Here is a 15,731-nt window from a genome sequence, read left to right on the forward strand (position 1 = left end):
CTGAGACAGACAGGGGACCTTCGAAGTGCCACTCGGAATAAACCGTGTGTACATAGCTAACGCGCATAATTGAGTAACAGCAAATCCGCCGGCGCATACTCCCCACACCCCTCCTCCACCCCAAACACACACCGCAACAATAGCGCCAGCCGCAACGACTGAACCGGCAAAAAAAAAAGAACAAACCCGAAAACCTCGATCAGCAGGCGAGCTGAGAAGAGAGACGCTCGACTGACAAACAACGACAACGACGGAAGAAGAAAAGATGAAAGGGAAAACGAGGCCTCCGAATTCAATTACAACGAAGGCTGAAAATAGAATGAACGGGGGGCACCGTTGTCAACAGGCTGCTCGGCTACTGTTGTGCGCCACCTTTAGTGTTATCGCTAACCCCGTTTGGAACACATGCCACGGCGAGAAAGGACTATTTCCATCACAATGGCCACGGAGAAGAGACTGTCAGGCGGTGCTCTATTCTCCCAGGCTGTGATGCATGGACTTCTGTCCCGGTGCTGACTGATGGATCTAGCTTTTCTCTGCAGGAGACAATAGAACCAAGGTGTGTGGGTTCGATCCCCACGGTGACAGGGGATGCCAGAGTATAGAGAGGGGCCGCATCACTCCTGGATATCACTCCACAGGGGCAAGCGTTTTGGCTTTGAAACAGTGGAGTGGGTCTATATTCTCAGAGTTTACCTTAGACACACTCCCCCCAAAATACCAGTAATTGGAGCCATAGAATGAGTCACCTGGAACACTGTGAAACACTCATCGGTGTCTAAGAAAACAATCATTATAACCAAGACAATTAACCCATTCCTTGCCTTTCAGGGTAGTGGTTCTACCGGCGTGAACAGATCAAGCTCAGTATGATCAGGGATCAGAATCAGAAAATGTCTTCCTTGGAATAACCATTGTGGAGTTGAGATGAATACAGTAGAAAACAGCGGAGAGAGACACCAAGTGAGACTTTTTGAATTGGCAACAAATACCCTCATAATATAACCAGCATATTAAAGGGATTGGTAAATGTTTTATTGTATATAATCATGATGATATATGACATTGTTGGGTGTCATACTCATCTGCTGAGTCATAGGTGTGTGTGTTTATGTGTGTGTGTGTGTTCGAGAGCCAGAGGTTTCCCTCCAGCCACCTACACACAGCTCTAGCATTGAGGCATAAAGCTCTCACTGTACCTCTATCCAACCCTGCCCCGGCAGGCCTACACGTCCAGTGGCTATATCCACATTACTACCCCCCCAAATACAGCCAGCTACAGCCAGTGAGACAGCTATATTCTTGCCTGCTGGTGGGATTTCAGCCCACGTAGACGTGAGGTTGTTTGCCTAAGGACAATCACTGCTCTCTCTCTCGGCCTTAATTGCCTGGAAAGTATGCAAGTGTACACTAAATATGTATGAATTGTTTACACAGAGGTACATAGATATTGCATTTTCCTCTGCAAGGCTTAAATTGAAAAAAGGCTTAAATTTGACAGATAATAACTCGGGTTGTGGGTTCGAATCCCGTACGGGTTGAATGTATGCCACTTAATTAACCTTGTATAAAAACAACCATGTTTTTTTTGAGTCTCTCACTTTCTCTCTCTTTCCACTGTATTCCTTTAGATGGACTTGTACTGTAGCCCTGTTGTCCCTCCACTGTCCCTCCCTCCATCCCGGTGGTCCTACCTGTGGGGAAGCGTTCGATAACGGGCTGGCTGTCCACCTGCAGGGTAGCGTTGCCGCCGCTGCGCGTGAAGCGCACCACGTGGTATTTGCCGTCGCTCACCGCCACTGCACTCTCCTCGATGGCGATGTCGTCCGTTCCCACGTTGAAGATGACGCCGATCCTTCCTCGTTCCTAGCAGGAAAGAGAGAGAAAAGGGAGCTTAGCGGGAGACGACGTCTTTCATCTCTGCTCAAGTGTGGATCGGTGAAAGGTGTGTCCGGGTTCTGGATAGGACCAAGCAGACTTCGAACCCAGGTCGAAGGTCATCGGATGCTACTTTAAACCATGTTAGCCCGCTAAGCTAAAGCCTACAGTTGGCATTAGCTCTGGGTGCTGTCAACCACATCACCTTTAGATTGAGGAGGGAGTTAACCTACTAAACATAAATGAAAAGGCTATTCAAATATGCCATTATATTTCCATATTTCCAAGTTTAAAACAGTGTTCAACATATACACTCTACAGTATGACAAGTACAGTGCAGTGGCCAATGCTCCAGTGTGTGTTCTGAACACGGGTTGGGGCGTAACGGTGTTCAGTCATGCGTGAAGAATGAATGAAGAATGGACTACTTGTTGAGGACTCCGCCACCTTTAGCATTCATCACCCTCTTAACCCCCTCCCCTCTCGCATCTATTAGTGTTGACAGCCTCCTACTGCTTTGAGTTTATTACATTCTACCCCCACCCACATCTCTCTCTCCACTCCTCCCGTCCCTCACTTCCTCTTTTACCCTCCTCCTGCGCCTCTCGTCCTCTCCTGTCCTCAGTCCCCAGGAAAGGTCAAAGTCATTTCCAGAGTTACTCTGGCTGCCATGAGGGGATGGAGGGAGGGAATGAGGGAGGGAAAGGTAGAAACACGATACACTACAGACAGAGACTCCTCCACTCTTCACTCCAAAAAGTTGCTATCTAGATCCCAAAAGGAGAACCATTTTGGGTTCGATGTAGATGGGTTCTTACATGGAACTCAAAAGACTTCTACCTGGAACCAAAAAGGGTTCTTCTATGGGGGACAGCCAAAGAACCCCTTTGGAACACTTGTTTTCTTAGAGTGTCGCTTCTGTTGTGCGCGTTCACTGCTGTGACTATCTAATGGCAGCCGGTGCCCTTCCCATTGGCCGCTTGTTCGTCCCTTTTCCCAACAGCACTTCCTGGTTTGACACGAGAGGTCAAACTCGTTTGCTGCGGGGATCGCAGTGCACGCCGCTATTGCTCTGCTCTAGACCCCCTTCTCCGCCATCATCTCCATTGATCGCTTCATCTAATTAGCTATGTGCATTTATTTAGTTGAAAAACCTTCTCCGCATGCCACAATATTGTGAGGTTCAGCTATGGCTTTAGCTTGTTTTAATAATTCATGCTCCATTAAATGTTTTAGGAATATTTTTTAAAAAGCTGCTAAAATGTTACAGGGACTAAAGTATCAAGTTAATTGAGTAAATAGGAGCGAGAGGTTGGGATGTAAAATTGAGGAGTTGTGTAATCACGGTCACAATTATCGAACACGCACCTCGCCGGGATAAAACAGCCATGCTATTTAATGAGGAGAGCGCTCGGGTGACAGGGACGATTAAGTGTGCTCAAATGGTGGTGTCACTGGATGTGTTCAGAGCGTGATTAATACCTTTAAAGGATCAACAGAGGCTTAGCCAAATGTATCAGTCAAACTGTCTGTCAGGATAATAAACCTGGTTCCATTTGAATAGGCGCCTGTGTTTGACGGTGCTAGCCGCCGCACCTACGATGGCTGAGGCTTAAATACAGTGGAATTAAAATATCCATTGAGTTTGTTGACATTTACAAAGGAACTTTGGAGTGATGACCTAAGCCCCTTAGGGACGTCAAGCATAAGTCCTCAGGGGACACACGGCTCCTTGGCACTTTATCAATCAATGAACGTTATTGAATGACCAGAGACTCCGTATAGGGCTGCCTGGCTTCTCGTATCTAAACCCACTATTGATTAATAAGAACAAATAAGAACAAACAGAAATGACGTCCCTTTAATGATCACACCATCTTTTTTTTTACTCCCAGAGGAGGGGGGGGGGGATCCTAAGTTGCGGAGGTTAGCCAAATGCTAACGCAGTGCAGTAAACAGTAGGTAAGCACTTCTCCTGCCTCACCACTGCCCACCCACAATAAAGTGCGAACACTAATTGCGTTACCTTTTTTTCCTCGAGAACTAATTACATTTTCCACTAGACAATCATTTTCTTTGGGAAATGAATCCCTAGTATTAGGGTATTAGCGGAGGGGGAAGCGCACGGGGGAAAGAGATATTTACGGAGAGATTAGCATTTATGTTCCGCAACATTAGGGCTTCTTCTCTCTCGCCTGCACTGGGGAATGTGTCGACCCCCTTACACAAAGCAGCCGACGGGAATCGCTGTTTTTATTTTTTTAAAGACGATTTCTGTGTTGCCGTAATATCATTTTAATGGCCGTTCCCTTAAGCAAAATATCTCAGGAAGAAAAAAAGGCCCATAATCCCCTATGACTGGGAGCAGTCATGCACATACAGTAGCCGTGAAATTAAGGGAGAGGGGGGGAAAGGGAGGATGGCTTAGGTACGGCACTGTAGTAACCAACATTAAAAATCAAATGTCTTTTAAAACATGAAAAGCTTAAAAAACAGTTAAGACAGTTAAGACGCCTCCTAATTTGTTTTAACCGGGAGTCTAATGGGCACTATTGCTTGGCTTTTATTGTGCCAGTCCCAGTTGTTAGTTAGCTGGGTCAATCATGTGGATCGGCAGGGGGGGGGGGGCCGTTGTGGTCTTGGAGGGACCGGAGTCCTGTTGGCTTTATGGATGCTTTTCAATTAACCACTGATTTAAACCTAGGGGGGGGATGTACCATCACATCCTGCTAATGACTTCAATTAAACAATCAAAGCCCTGGGATGGTATAGAGAAGGCCTAAGGAGCCTCCCCCCCCCCCGTGGTCACACAGCCAGGGTGGAGTTACTACACAGTTCTCTGGGGTGGGCTACAAATTAGAGTTAAAAGCTTCCGGCAGATTCCGGAGGATCCACAAGTCTCTTATTCCAAGTGTGGTTGCGTAACTCTTTAACTTTTTGGCTTTATGCTTTCACTTTGTGTCCAGTAGGGTTTTAGATGAAGGTGTTCCTGTTATAAGAAGGGTGTCCTTCCTGACCGCCTGATCTGACTAGTAAAAACCTTTCAAGCAATAGCACATTGGTGTCTGAAATGGGAAGAGTAGAAGTTTTAAAAAACTAGGCTACAGAGAGCATTTCAGAGGGGATATTTGGACATGACCTTGCAGCGTGTGAGTGTGGTTGAGGTAAGCTGGGCATACGGATGGGAATGTGAATGAGGAGTACCAGACCGAGGCCCCTGTGTGTGTGTGTGTGTGTGTGTGTGTGTGTTAGCGCGTGCTAGGGTTATCAGTCAGCCTCCAAGAAGGCTTACCGTCGATCAGACTAAAACGAAAGGGTGAGAGAAAGACAAGAAGAGAGAGAAAGTGCGCACGGTAGAGAGGGGATGTGAAGGATATGGAGCAAGGAGCACGGAGTGAGTGAAATAGCAACACTGCATGATTAAAAAAAAAAAGAAAATCGGGAACCTTGACGATCTTCAAGGGCCTTGAGGTGCACTGTGATCAAAGAGTCTTTTGAAGATGTCAAGATGGCTTTTCTCCCCCCACTAAACATATCGGTATAGTCAATTAAGAAGGAGGGGGGTGGGGGTGGGGGTGGGGTTAAAAACTGACAAAGAGAGAAAGGATTGCTGCGTTTCAGGGATTTGTTTCCTGCGTTATTTTCTAAGTGGCTCATGGATAGAACAACGGTCTCCTCTCTCATCCCCCTATCTTCATCTCCCCCCTCCGCTACTCCATCTCTTTATTCTCCCCAGTCTAAGCGTGATGCCAGAAGAGACGTGGAAGACGTGGAAGGATGAATGAAGGAGCCAATCACGACTGCCAGAAAACTGCCAGGGAGGTTAATGGCGGATTGGTAGAGAATGCCAGTCATTTTGTTTATTCATTATTAAGGAATAATTCAGCGGAATTGATGTTTTTCAGTAGAATCAATGGAAAACCAAGAGATACAGCCTGGAATTAGGTATGTGGATATATTGGCCTGTAAATATGAATGAAGGGGTTTCATTGATCAGAACCTTCCATTCTTAAAATGTTCCATTCACATAAGATAGGGGTCATATCGTTTCACCCCAGGGCTGGATTGATACAGTATACAATGCCATATTTACATGACATTGTATACTGTGGCAGAATAATAATGATAATGAATGCATGAGGCTAATCCGAACATATGAGGGATTGATTCATCTCCGACATCTCCGTCTCTCTCTCTCTCTCAGTCAGAAACTACAGCAGTGTTACGTAACCACAAGGAATAGGTTGTTATGTAAGATGAGGCCGTATACCAGCAGCTAAAAACCCTTTTTACATTCACAGCTCGGCTAAACCACATCAAGGACTGTCTCTGACGGATGTTTTCCACCCGGTAGACCACAGGGTGTGTGGTACAGGTCCTCCAGATAAGGGGGGGGGGGGGGCAGCGCAACACGTGTGATTTGGATTTGGGCGGTGGCGGTTGCGAAAACGAGGGTGGGGGGTGTGACAAAAGGGGTTCCTGTCTGGAATGTGAGTGTGCCTATCCATCCCCCCTGTCTCCCCCCATCCAAATCTCTCTCCCTCCCCCCTCTCCCTTATCCCCCCCATCCAACTCTCTCTCCCCATCCAACTCTCTATCCCTCCCTCCCACCCCACCTCTCTCTCTTCTTCACTCTTTCCGCCCGGCACAGGCCGCCTCATTTGTATGTGTTTGCAGTAATCTGCGGCAGTCACCTTGAGAAAGTTGCCCCCATCTCCTCATCTTAATAGCGCTTTATCTCTCTCTCATTCTCTCCCTTCCCCATATCTCTTACAGTCAGTGCTTCAGCGTCTAACCAGCCCCTGCTCTGTGAGACAACGACATGAAACTCAGGCTATGATAAAGGATCCCATTTCGTTACAAATCAATCTGTCAGAGAGGCTGGGAGGGAGAGAAACGATACTAGTGTGTGTGTGTGGGGGGGGGGGGGGGGGGGGGGGGGGGGGGGTTGAAAGATAGTGAGAGAGTGTGTATGTGGGACAACCTGACTTCCATGAGTCACACTAGGCATGCCCAGATTCCCCTGCCACTGATCTGAGGTGGTACAGCAACATTTATGCTAATTATTCCAATACAACATTTATGCTAATCATTCCAATACAACATTTATGCTAATTGTTCTAATCGAAACGCATCTCTCTGTATAGTCATAATAAACAGGAACTTAATCGCGACAGTCTTGCCGACCCTCAGCCTTCCACCATTCATTCCCTCCAGTGTCAGTCCTTGACCCCCAGCACCGAGCACACGTGCATACACACAGTTGGATCATTACTGCTGGGTACTGGTGATCTGAGCCAGTGAGATTGATGATGTCCTTCAGCTCATGACCCACTGGCCCTGTAGGTCAGAACCCTCTCAGACACACCTAATATGAAAGCACACACACACACACACACACACACGGTCATATGATGAACACACACAGAAATACTGAAGCCAATAAACAAACATGAAAGAACGCCTGCGTCATTGAGTGGAGGTTGCTGATGCAGTGGGGACCACCATGGCGGGTGGTTGTGTTTATAAAGATATGTGGCAGAGGGCTGATGGACACACTCAGAGGGTGTGTCGATGTGTGTGTTTGTCGTGCCTGAGTGTGCATACATGCTTGTGGGTGATTGTGTCTGTGCGTGGCGCTCTGGGTTTGTTGACTATTTAGAGTTTGCCCTGCGGCTTGGCTCCACCTGAACACACACAGCAGAAGTGGGATGTGTCGAATGGCTGACATGCTGGTTGTGTTCTGTCTCAGAGCGTGTGTGTGATCATGTGAGACAGGCTTGGAGCTCCCGACACGGATCAAAATGTCAGGGTTTGGGTGTGTTCGTTTCTCTGAGTGTGTGTCTGAGTATTTGGGTACGTGTGTGTGTGTGGACGTGCACGGCATGTGTGTGGCTATGTGTGTATGTAAAGTTAGTATGTGTGTGTACAGTCGGTGTGTGTCTGCGTTCGATGTGTGTGCGTGTACTGTATTAATCACAACCAGAACTAAAATCCTGCGTCATTTGGTCAGCTGCGTGATTAAGTTCTGGGTGCACACGTGTGTAGCAGACGTAGTTTAAGCACCGCCTTCGCCCCACGCTTGGTAGGACCACGTAATCGGTGACGAAAACCCAAACACCAGAACGACTGCTGCTCGTTATCCTACACATTCCATCCTGTTGCGACAGATTATATCCACTCGAGATTAGTACTTTACATGTGTATGTGTGTGTGTGTGTGTGTGTGTGACAACTTAGAATCCTTACAACAAATAGAATAACAGATCACCACTTGACGCCCGCAATCCTCTCCCACTCACACAGCCACGTCAAATCAAATTGTATTAGTCGCGTGCGCCGAATACAACAGGTGTAGACCTTACAGTGAAATGCTTACTTACCAGCCACAACCAACAGTGCGGTTTCAAAAAATACAGATAAGAATCTGAGATAAAAGTAACAAGTAATTAATAGAGCAGCAGTAAAAAATAACAATATATACAGGGTGGTGCCGGTACAGAGTCAATGTGCAGGGGCACCGGTTAGTTGAGGTAGTATGTACATGTCGGTAGAGTTAATTAAAGTGACTATGCATTGACAACAGAGAGTGGCAGTGGTGTGGAGAGGGCGGTTCAGGAGTCTTATGGCTAGAGCCTTGACTAGAGTCTTCAAGTCTTATGGCTTGGGGGTAGAATCTATTTAGAAGCCTCTTGGACCTAAACTTGGCGCTTCGGCACCGCTTGCCGTGTGGCAGCAGGGAGAACAGTTTATGACTAGGGTGGCTGGAGTCTTTGACAATTTTTAGGGCCTTCTTCTGACACCGCCTGGTATAGAGGTCCTGGGTGGCAGGAAGTTTGGCCCCAGTGATGTACTGGGCCGTTCGCAGTGCCCTCTGTAGTGCCTTACGGTCAGAGGCCGAGCAGTTGCCATACCAGGCGGTGATGCAACCATGCTCTCGATGGGGCAGCTGTAGAACCTTTTGAGGATCTGAGGACCCATGCCAAAGCTTTTGCCGAATAGCTTTTGCCGTGCCCGCTTCACGACTGTCTTGGTGTGCTTGGACCATGTTAGTTTGTTGGTGATGTGGACACCAAGAAACTTGAAGCTCTCAACTTGCTCCACTGCAGCCCCATCGATGAGAATGGGGGCGTGCTCGGTCCTCTTTTTCCTGTAGTCCACAATCATCTCATTTGTCTTGATCACGTTGAGGGAGAGGTTGTTGTCCTGGACCCACATGGCCAGGTCTCTGACCTCCTCCCTAGGTGATCAGGCCTACCACTGTTGTGTCATCGGAAAATTGAATGATGGTGTTGGAGTCGTGCCTGGCCGTGTGGTCATGAGTGAAAAGGGAGTACAGGAGGGGGCTGAGCACGCACCCCTGAGGGGGATCAGCGTGGCGGATGTCGAGGGGACTTTTGACATTGTGACGGTGTAAATTATAAACTCAGCTGTCAGTCTACATGGCCCTCAGCCTCCCCTTTCAACTCCTTAGCCTGGAGTTGTTGAAATCTCAAGTTATGACAGATTGGCGTACGTCGGCGCCGCCATGACTCAAAATCAAGAGGCACCACATCTCCAACCCAATCAAAGAGCAGAGACGGAGCGAGATGAAGAACCCTCAGCTGATTCTATTAGCCTCTCGGAGTATCACTGTCTTTAAGTGTCTAACTTTCTCTAACGATTCTAACGGTTTCTAGTCCGTCCACTGTGTGACTGAGTCAGAGGAGGCTGGTGGGAGGAGCTATAGGAGGATGGGCTCATTGTGATGGCTGGAATGAGTGGAGGGGCATCAAACATACGGAAAGCACAGGTTTGACTCCTTTCCTTCCATTCCAGCCATTCCAATGTGCCTGTCCTATAGCTCCTCCCACCAGCTTCCACTGGACTGAATGGCTCCTGGAGATGAAGAAGAAATAATAGAGACAATGGATAAGACCGTCCTGCTAAATGACTCAAATGATGTAGTGTAGCTAGTGGCCATTTAGGAAGCTGTGGGACTTTTCTTTCTCTCTATTCCATGTCTGTTTCACTGCAGCCATCGTTGTTTCTCTTCAGTCCCCCTCTCCCTCCTTCCCTATGGACCTGCTACAGGATTGAGTGGTGGTGTTGCATGGGACTTGGCAGGATCCCACTCGTCTTCACCTCATGTGTTGGAGTGATATGCTGCGAACAGAGAAAGGAACTGCTAACGATTTATCTGTGCGGTGTGCTCTCTGTGTGCCATGTGTGAGTCTCCAGGGTGTGCCCACAGGGGGGGGGGGGAGACACTCGATTTTCAGATTTTCTGTCGCGAGCAAATAGTGGGAATTGAACAAAATACACCTGGGGAATAATTAACAAAAGGTTTAATGGGTGCAATTTGAGATGAAAGCGTGAGGAAGACAAAGAGACAGAGAGAAGGAGGAGTGCCAAATTGATCAACTCTTCTTTACACAGAAATTAATTTTCCATGCATTTTCAACCGTTTCTACTGTTTGTTTGTGTGTGTGTGTGTGTGTGTGTGCGTGTGTGTGGGTTTGAGCAACAGAGAGGATGTGAGGGAAAGACAATCTCGTTGTGTGTGTGCGCACGTGCATGCATAATTGCACCCGATTCCCCCTCCAAAAAAAAAAAAAAAAAAAAACGCTTGAGGAAGAGAAGCGCGCAGACGGGCACAAATGAAGCAAATGGGACAAAATCAAGAACAAAGTGTTTTCGGTCTGCCAATCCCTCCTCTACTCTTTCCCTGTCCTCTCTCTGTTCCCCGCCCCACCGCAGAACAACTGCAATGGACCACAAGGGTGCTTTGTCCCTTCCTTCTTGTCCCCACGCATTTCGTCACCGTACAAATACATCATGTACACGCTGCACATTCCAATAAAAGTTTGGAACCCAGAAGTAGAATAGGAGGCAACCAACTATCAATGAACAGCGATGATGTAACTATTATGCAGTTGCGATTGCTAGTTCTTTTCAAAATAAGCACCAGGGAACAGTGAAACATCTAATGAAGTGTAACCAAGACCACTGTCGAAGCAGAGAAATACTGCACAGTAACCGTTCTCGACTTACGGAAAGCAGTAAACCTCAAGTACCAAAAAGTAGGTGAATTTCACGCATAACCGCCACTGAAATGTATACCCTCTGTCCAGCCGAGAGAGAAACACTTTCAACGACTTTTGGTTGTGACCTTAATCAGCTAATATGGAGTGCATTTTCTCTCTCAGTTTCTGCTAATCTAAGAACCGTGCAAAAGCCTTAAGAGCTCACCATCTCACCCCCTTCCTTTCTTTCTTCATCTGCACCTCTTCTTTATCCCCTTTCCCTGTCTCCATCCCCCTCGCTCTTCTCTTGGGCGGCCTAGCGATTAGAGCTTCTGGCTACTTAATCGAAAGGTTCGTGGTTTGAATCCCTAAACTGACAAGGTGGGAAAATCGGTCGACGTGCCTTGGGTAAGACACGTAACCCTAATTGCTCGACCCTGGCCGTGACCCCACTCTCCAAGGGTGTCTCAGGGTTATGCAAAAAACACAGTTCCAATTCACACCTGCATATTAATACACACTTGAGAAATAGGACAAATAAGCACCCAACTAATTATTATTAGTATTATTATTCTCCCTGTCTTAAATTTGCCACCTGTCCTCCATCCATTAATCTGTTGCCCTATCTATCGTTCCGTCAGAGAGTTGGCTCTTTCTCGCTCAACTTTGTTGGGCTTGGCACAAGGTTGAAGCTTAGCAGAGGGGAACGGCTACCCAGCACACAGTCTAATATTTGCTCGCCGCTAAACTGAGCAAACACGGATAAACCCCCCCCCCCCCCCCCTCTATCTCTCGCTCTCTTTCGCATTTCAGCCTAGCTACCTTTCTGTCCCCTCTATCTCGCTCTTCCTTCTCCGGTTCAAGGTTGTTCACGGTGATTGGTGGTTTAAGGGATGTGTGTGTGCGCATGTGGGGGTGTGTGTCGGGGGACCTTCACCTCAGAGGCCCTCTATTTTAGACAGAATCATTCCCTGTGGGCCAGTGGACTCGAACCTGTCCACTCCTCTAACTGGGATTTCCTTTTAAGGCCCGAAGTGATTGAAACAGTAAGCTCAAAACATCCCTCGGTGTCTAACCTAATCTCCTTGGTTTTTCACCTCGAAACGATTCACTAACTTTATACACCTCTGCTAGGTCATCTGAGTACACTTTTTGAAGGACCCCCATAAATGCTGCCTGCTGGTATGCCTGTGTGAAATCATGAGTATGTGTTGTAACATCATTTCACTCTCCTTTTTTCCAGTCACAGTTGTGTGAGGTTAAGTGCGGTGGAGACCCTAGTGCTAAGTGCTGAGGCTGACACAGTGTTCAGAATGAATGCTCAGCTCAACTGCACTCTGCCTTGACACAAACATCTACATAGAGACACCTGCTGCAGAGGAACAAACTCGTGAGACAGAATTGATTTGGCAAAAACTCCCAGCGCCCTTGGGGGCGGTTGCTGGGAGCTGAAAGCGACACTGAGTGAGGTAGTGAACAATGAACACACCACTGTTTTTCTGACAAATCATCTCAAATAGGTTTGGCGGTGATTCAGTTAGGGGTCTTCTCTAGCATAACACCAACCACAGCAATTCACCTTGATATCTTGTTTCCACTCACAACGATGACATTGATTTAAATAACAAATATTAAAATTCATCAAATAACTAAAAGGGTCCATAAGTGCCCAATTACACTATTATAAAACCAGAATCTAGCCTACAGGCCTATAGGCTGCCCTGTTGCTGCCCGAGTAAAAATAAACCAGACCACTCTCTCTCATCCTGTTTGTGATGTTTCCCCCGCCACTACAGGCCTACAGTGGGACATGTCAGGGGGGATAATTGGTGGCCAGTGTGGCATCGGGGATGTGTTGTGACAGGGTGACACAACACGACTGGACATGCCACACAGGCCACCATACTGCGCCAACAACGCCCCTGGGTATATCACCAGCACTAACATCAGCCGTATGGGGGAGGAGGAGAAACAGAACATACTAGACGCCAGATCCAATGTCATCATAGTGTAGAAAGCCATTAGGAGTTGAGGACTCACGTTACTGGACAATCCCTTTTATTTTTATTTTCAAAATGTTTTTGGTCTGCTCTAGCTGTTTTACTCCTCCCCCCTCCCTCCTTTGCTGGAAAGTCCATCTCTTTTACCCTGCTTTCTACTGTGTGTGTCTGTGCTCCACGGTCGGGGGCCAGGTGTTACCAAACACTCCCAGCAGGTGATAAACACACAGTCTCCTCGTTGCCCGCAGGTACTTCCTGGTAGAGTCCTGCATGGCTGTTTTTTTAAACATTTTTTTAAAGCCAGCCACATCAATTCCTAGCCCCACACGATAGTAGACATCAGGACAGATTTTTTTTTCCTGCAACCCGATCCACCCGCATAGAATTGTTCCGAGAGCCAATACGTGACACTCCAAATAACAGCAATTTATTTTGTTGTCTTTATGACTCCAGAGTAATAGGCTATTAGGCTATTCCCTTTCCCTGCATGAATGAATTTGTCTGCGTGTCTACTCAACATTTGGATAAAAGGAAACCATGCCATGAATTAAGAACGATATCTTATTTTCACGATGCGATGCGGCTTCGCTTTGTGAAAAGAGCCTCCAAATTAGCCTTCGTACCAAATGAAAGCTTTATAGCCGATGTAACAAAACAAGACCTTTACATTCAACAAATAGTTTCATTAAAACTCCCAGAATTCAATAGGCTGCAAAAATTAGCCTACATTTAGGCTATTTAGTGGGCTATACTCAACATTTGGTTTAAACTTCATATGTCCTGTGTATGGTCTAAATCAGGACTCTCAGACCATGGTCCCGGAGAGCTGTTCCTGTAGGTTTTCGCTCCAACCCCAGTTGCAGGTAACCTGGTTCGGAACAAACGCCCGAATTACTGTAATAGTCAACTGAAATATTGTAAACAAATACTGCTTGCATTTTTTTGCAGGCTGTGTATCCATCTACCTGGGTTGTTGTCCTCCTTGTCCACTATGACTCCAACAATCATTCATAACCCGGGGATTTCACTCGCACAAAACCTGTTTCCTTGATACCGTATTCCACCATCGTGACGTTTATTTAGATTTTTTTTCCCCAGGGAAAGGAAACTTGGCCATGTCTTGTCGCACGGAGGGAGGAAATGTTTCAGCGCCACACACACACACAAAAAAAATGGACAGTTCCCTGCTCCACTCTCTCACTGCGCGTGTAGCTGGTAACCTAGGCCTGCCATAAAACCTTTCCAACCTTCGTCACGAAGCCTCAACGTGAGTCTCGCATTAGAGGGTGACGCCACTCTTCTCAGATGCCACTTCTTTTCTCGCTCTAGTGTGTCCCTCAAATGGCACTACAGTGTGACTCTACATAGTGCATCGCTTTCACCCTAAAAGTAGTGCACTGTACAGGGAACAGGGTGCCATTTGGGTCCTGGCTCTTCTCTTCACGTCTCCTCCTGCTCTGCGTAAGCTCACCTGAACACTCCCGTACAACCGCAGCCCTCTAGCGGTGTCTCTAGATACTGTGCCATTGAGTAGCTGAATGGCATATTCCATATACAACCAGCAATAACTTCAGGGAAAATCCCAGCCTGTATTCTGGAGCATACTGTGTCTTTACCTGAGGGCGGGCACAACACAAAAACCTCAGATGATGTACGATAGGATCTAAGCTACCGCATGTGCAATTGCGAATATGAGTTTATGAGAATTTGAGTTTAGGCATTTTTAGACGTTTAAGGTTAAAAATGACTTTAAAATTGAATACATATTTAAAACTGTTTGACAACCCTGTGCGTAAGCTTTTAAATTATAGCAATCTCAACGGTTTATCTTTTCCAGTGACGAAGACATCAATGTCTCATGGTATGGTGGGTTATGCAAAATAGGTCAACTTTGAGCACCTTTATCTCTTGAATGTTTTGGCATTCTGGTCCAAAAAGCAATTTTTCTGAACATTTCTACAACGGGCAAATATGTATGGAAGGTTGCTGTCAACAAAGTGATTGAATTCAAAATGAATTTGCCCTCAACACAATGACCTCTCTCTCAATATGGCTGGTACTGTATGTTCACTCACTAAATCCCATTTGGAAAAAGATGAACCTGCACAGCCAGTCAGATTGCCTTGTATGTGCATTGGAAGACGAAACATGATTCCAAAACTCTAAAATCAAACCAAATGTGAATTCGTCCCCACAGTTTACAGCCGGAATAAAAGGTGAAATGCTTGTCTGTGCTAGTTCCCTCAACATGGCAGTACAACAGTACAAATCACAAGTAATAGAAGAGCTAGCATGCATAGTAATATCCTGATGTGTACACAATACATACAGTACAGATACTGAATGTGCTATGTCAAGTATAACTGTATTTACAAATATAAAGTGGGTAGTGTCTTGGTAGTGCAGTTAAATCAACAGTACATAGATTAGCGGCGTTGACTGTCGTGGGTGTGTGTGTGTGTTTATGGCTGGTTATGGGGGTGTGTGCTTGCGTGTAAGGGTTGGACGTGTCAGTGCGAATAGTCTAAGGCGCTGACAGTCTCTACCCTTGATTGCCATGCTATCTCTATGAATCTCTATTTGAACTAGATCTTTGGCTCCTAGTCCTGAGGGCCATTCATCTTCCTGCCTCGCTGAGATAGCGATGCCGCGCTGACGCCCTGTGTGGTGTCTGTAGCCGGTGCCAGGTGACACATCCACCGTGTTTAAGCCAGTGGAAGGGCGCCAGCGTGACTGAGCACACGTATGGAACTGCTGACCTGTGTGTGAGAACAGAGAGTTTGGGATGGAGGGACGGAAGTAGAGGTGGGGTGAGAGGGAGGTCATGTCCCACTTTGTCCCCATGGCGT

At 46.9% G+C, this 15,731-nt stretch overlaps 1 protein-coding gene across 7 annotated transcripts in view; it reads right to left on the reverse strand.

Moving 5' to 3' along the window:
* LOC110531840 (neurexin-2) overlaps window positions 1-15,731 on the reverse strand; it is a 1,034,463-nt gene that overhangs the window by 136,391 nt on the left and 882,341 nt on the right. For all 7 annotated transcript variants that reach the window (XM_036987703.1, XM_036987707.1, XM_036987704.1 and 4 more), the window contains one exon: window positions 1,695-1,866. In XM_036987703.1, the coding sequence (XP_036843598.1) occupies window positions 1,695-1,866 (172 nt within the window). The remainder of the gene's footprint in view (window positions 1-1,694; window positions 1,867-15,731) is intronic.

The sequence above is a fragment of the Oncorhynchus mykiss genome, chromosome 9 (genome assembly GCF_013265735.2).
Source record: "Oncorhynchus mykiss isolate Arlee chromosome 9, USDA_OmykA_1.1, whole genome shotgun sequence".
Lineage (NCBI taxonomy): Eukaryota > Metazoa > Chordata > Actinopteri > Salmoniformes > Salmonidae > Oncorhynchus > Oncorhynchus mykiss.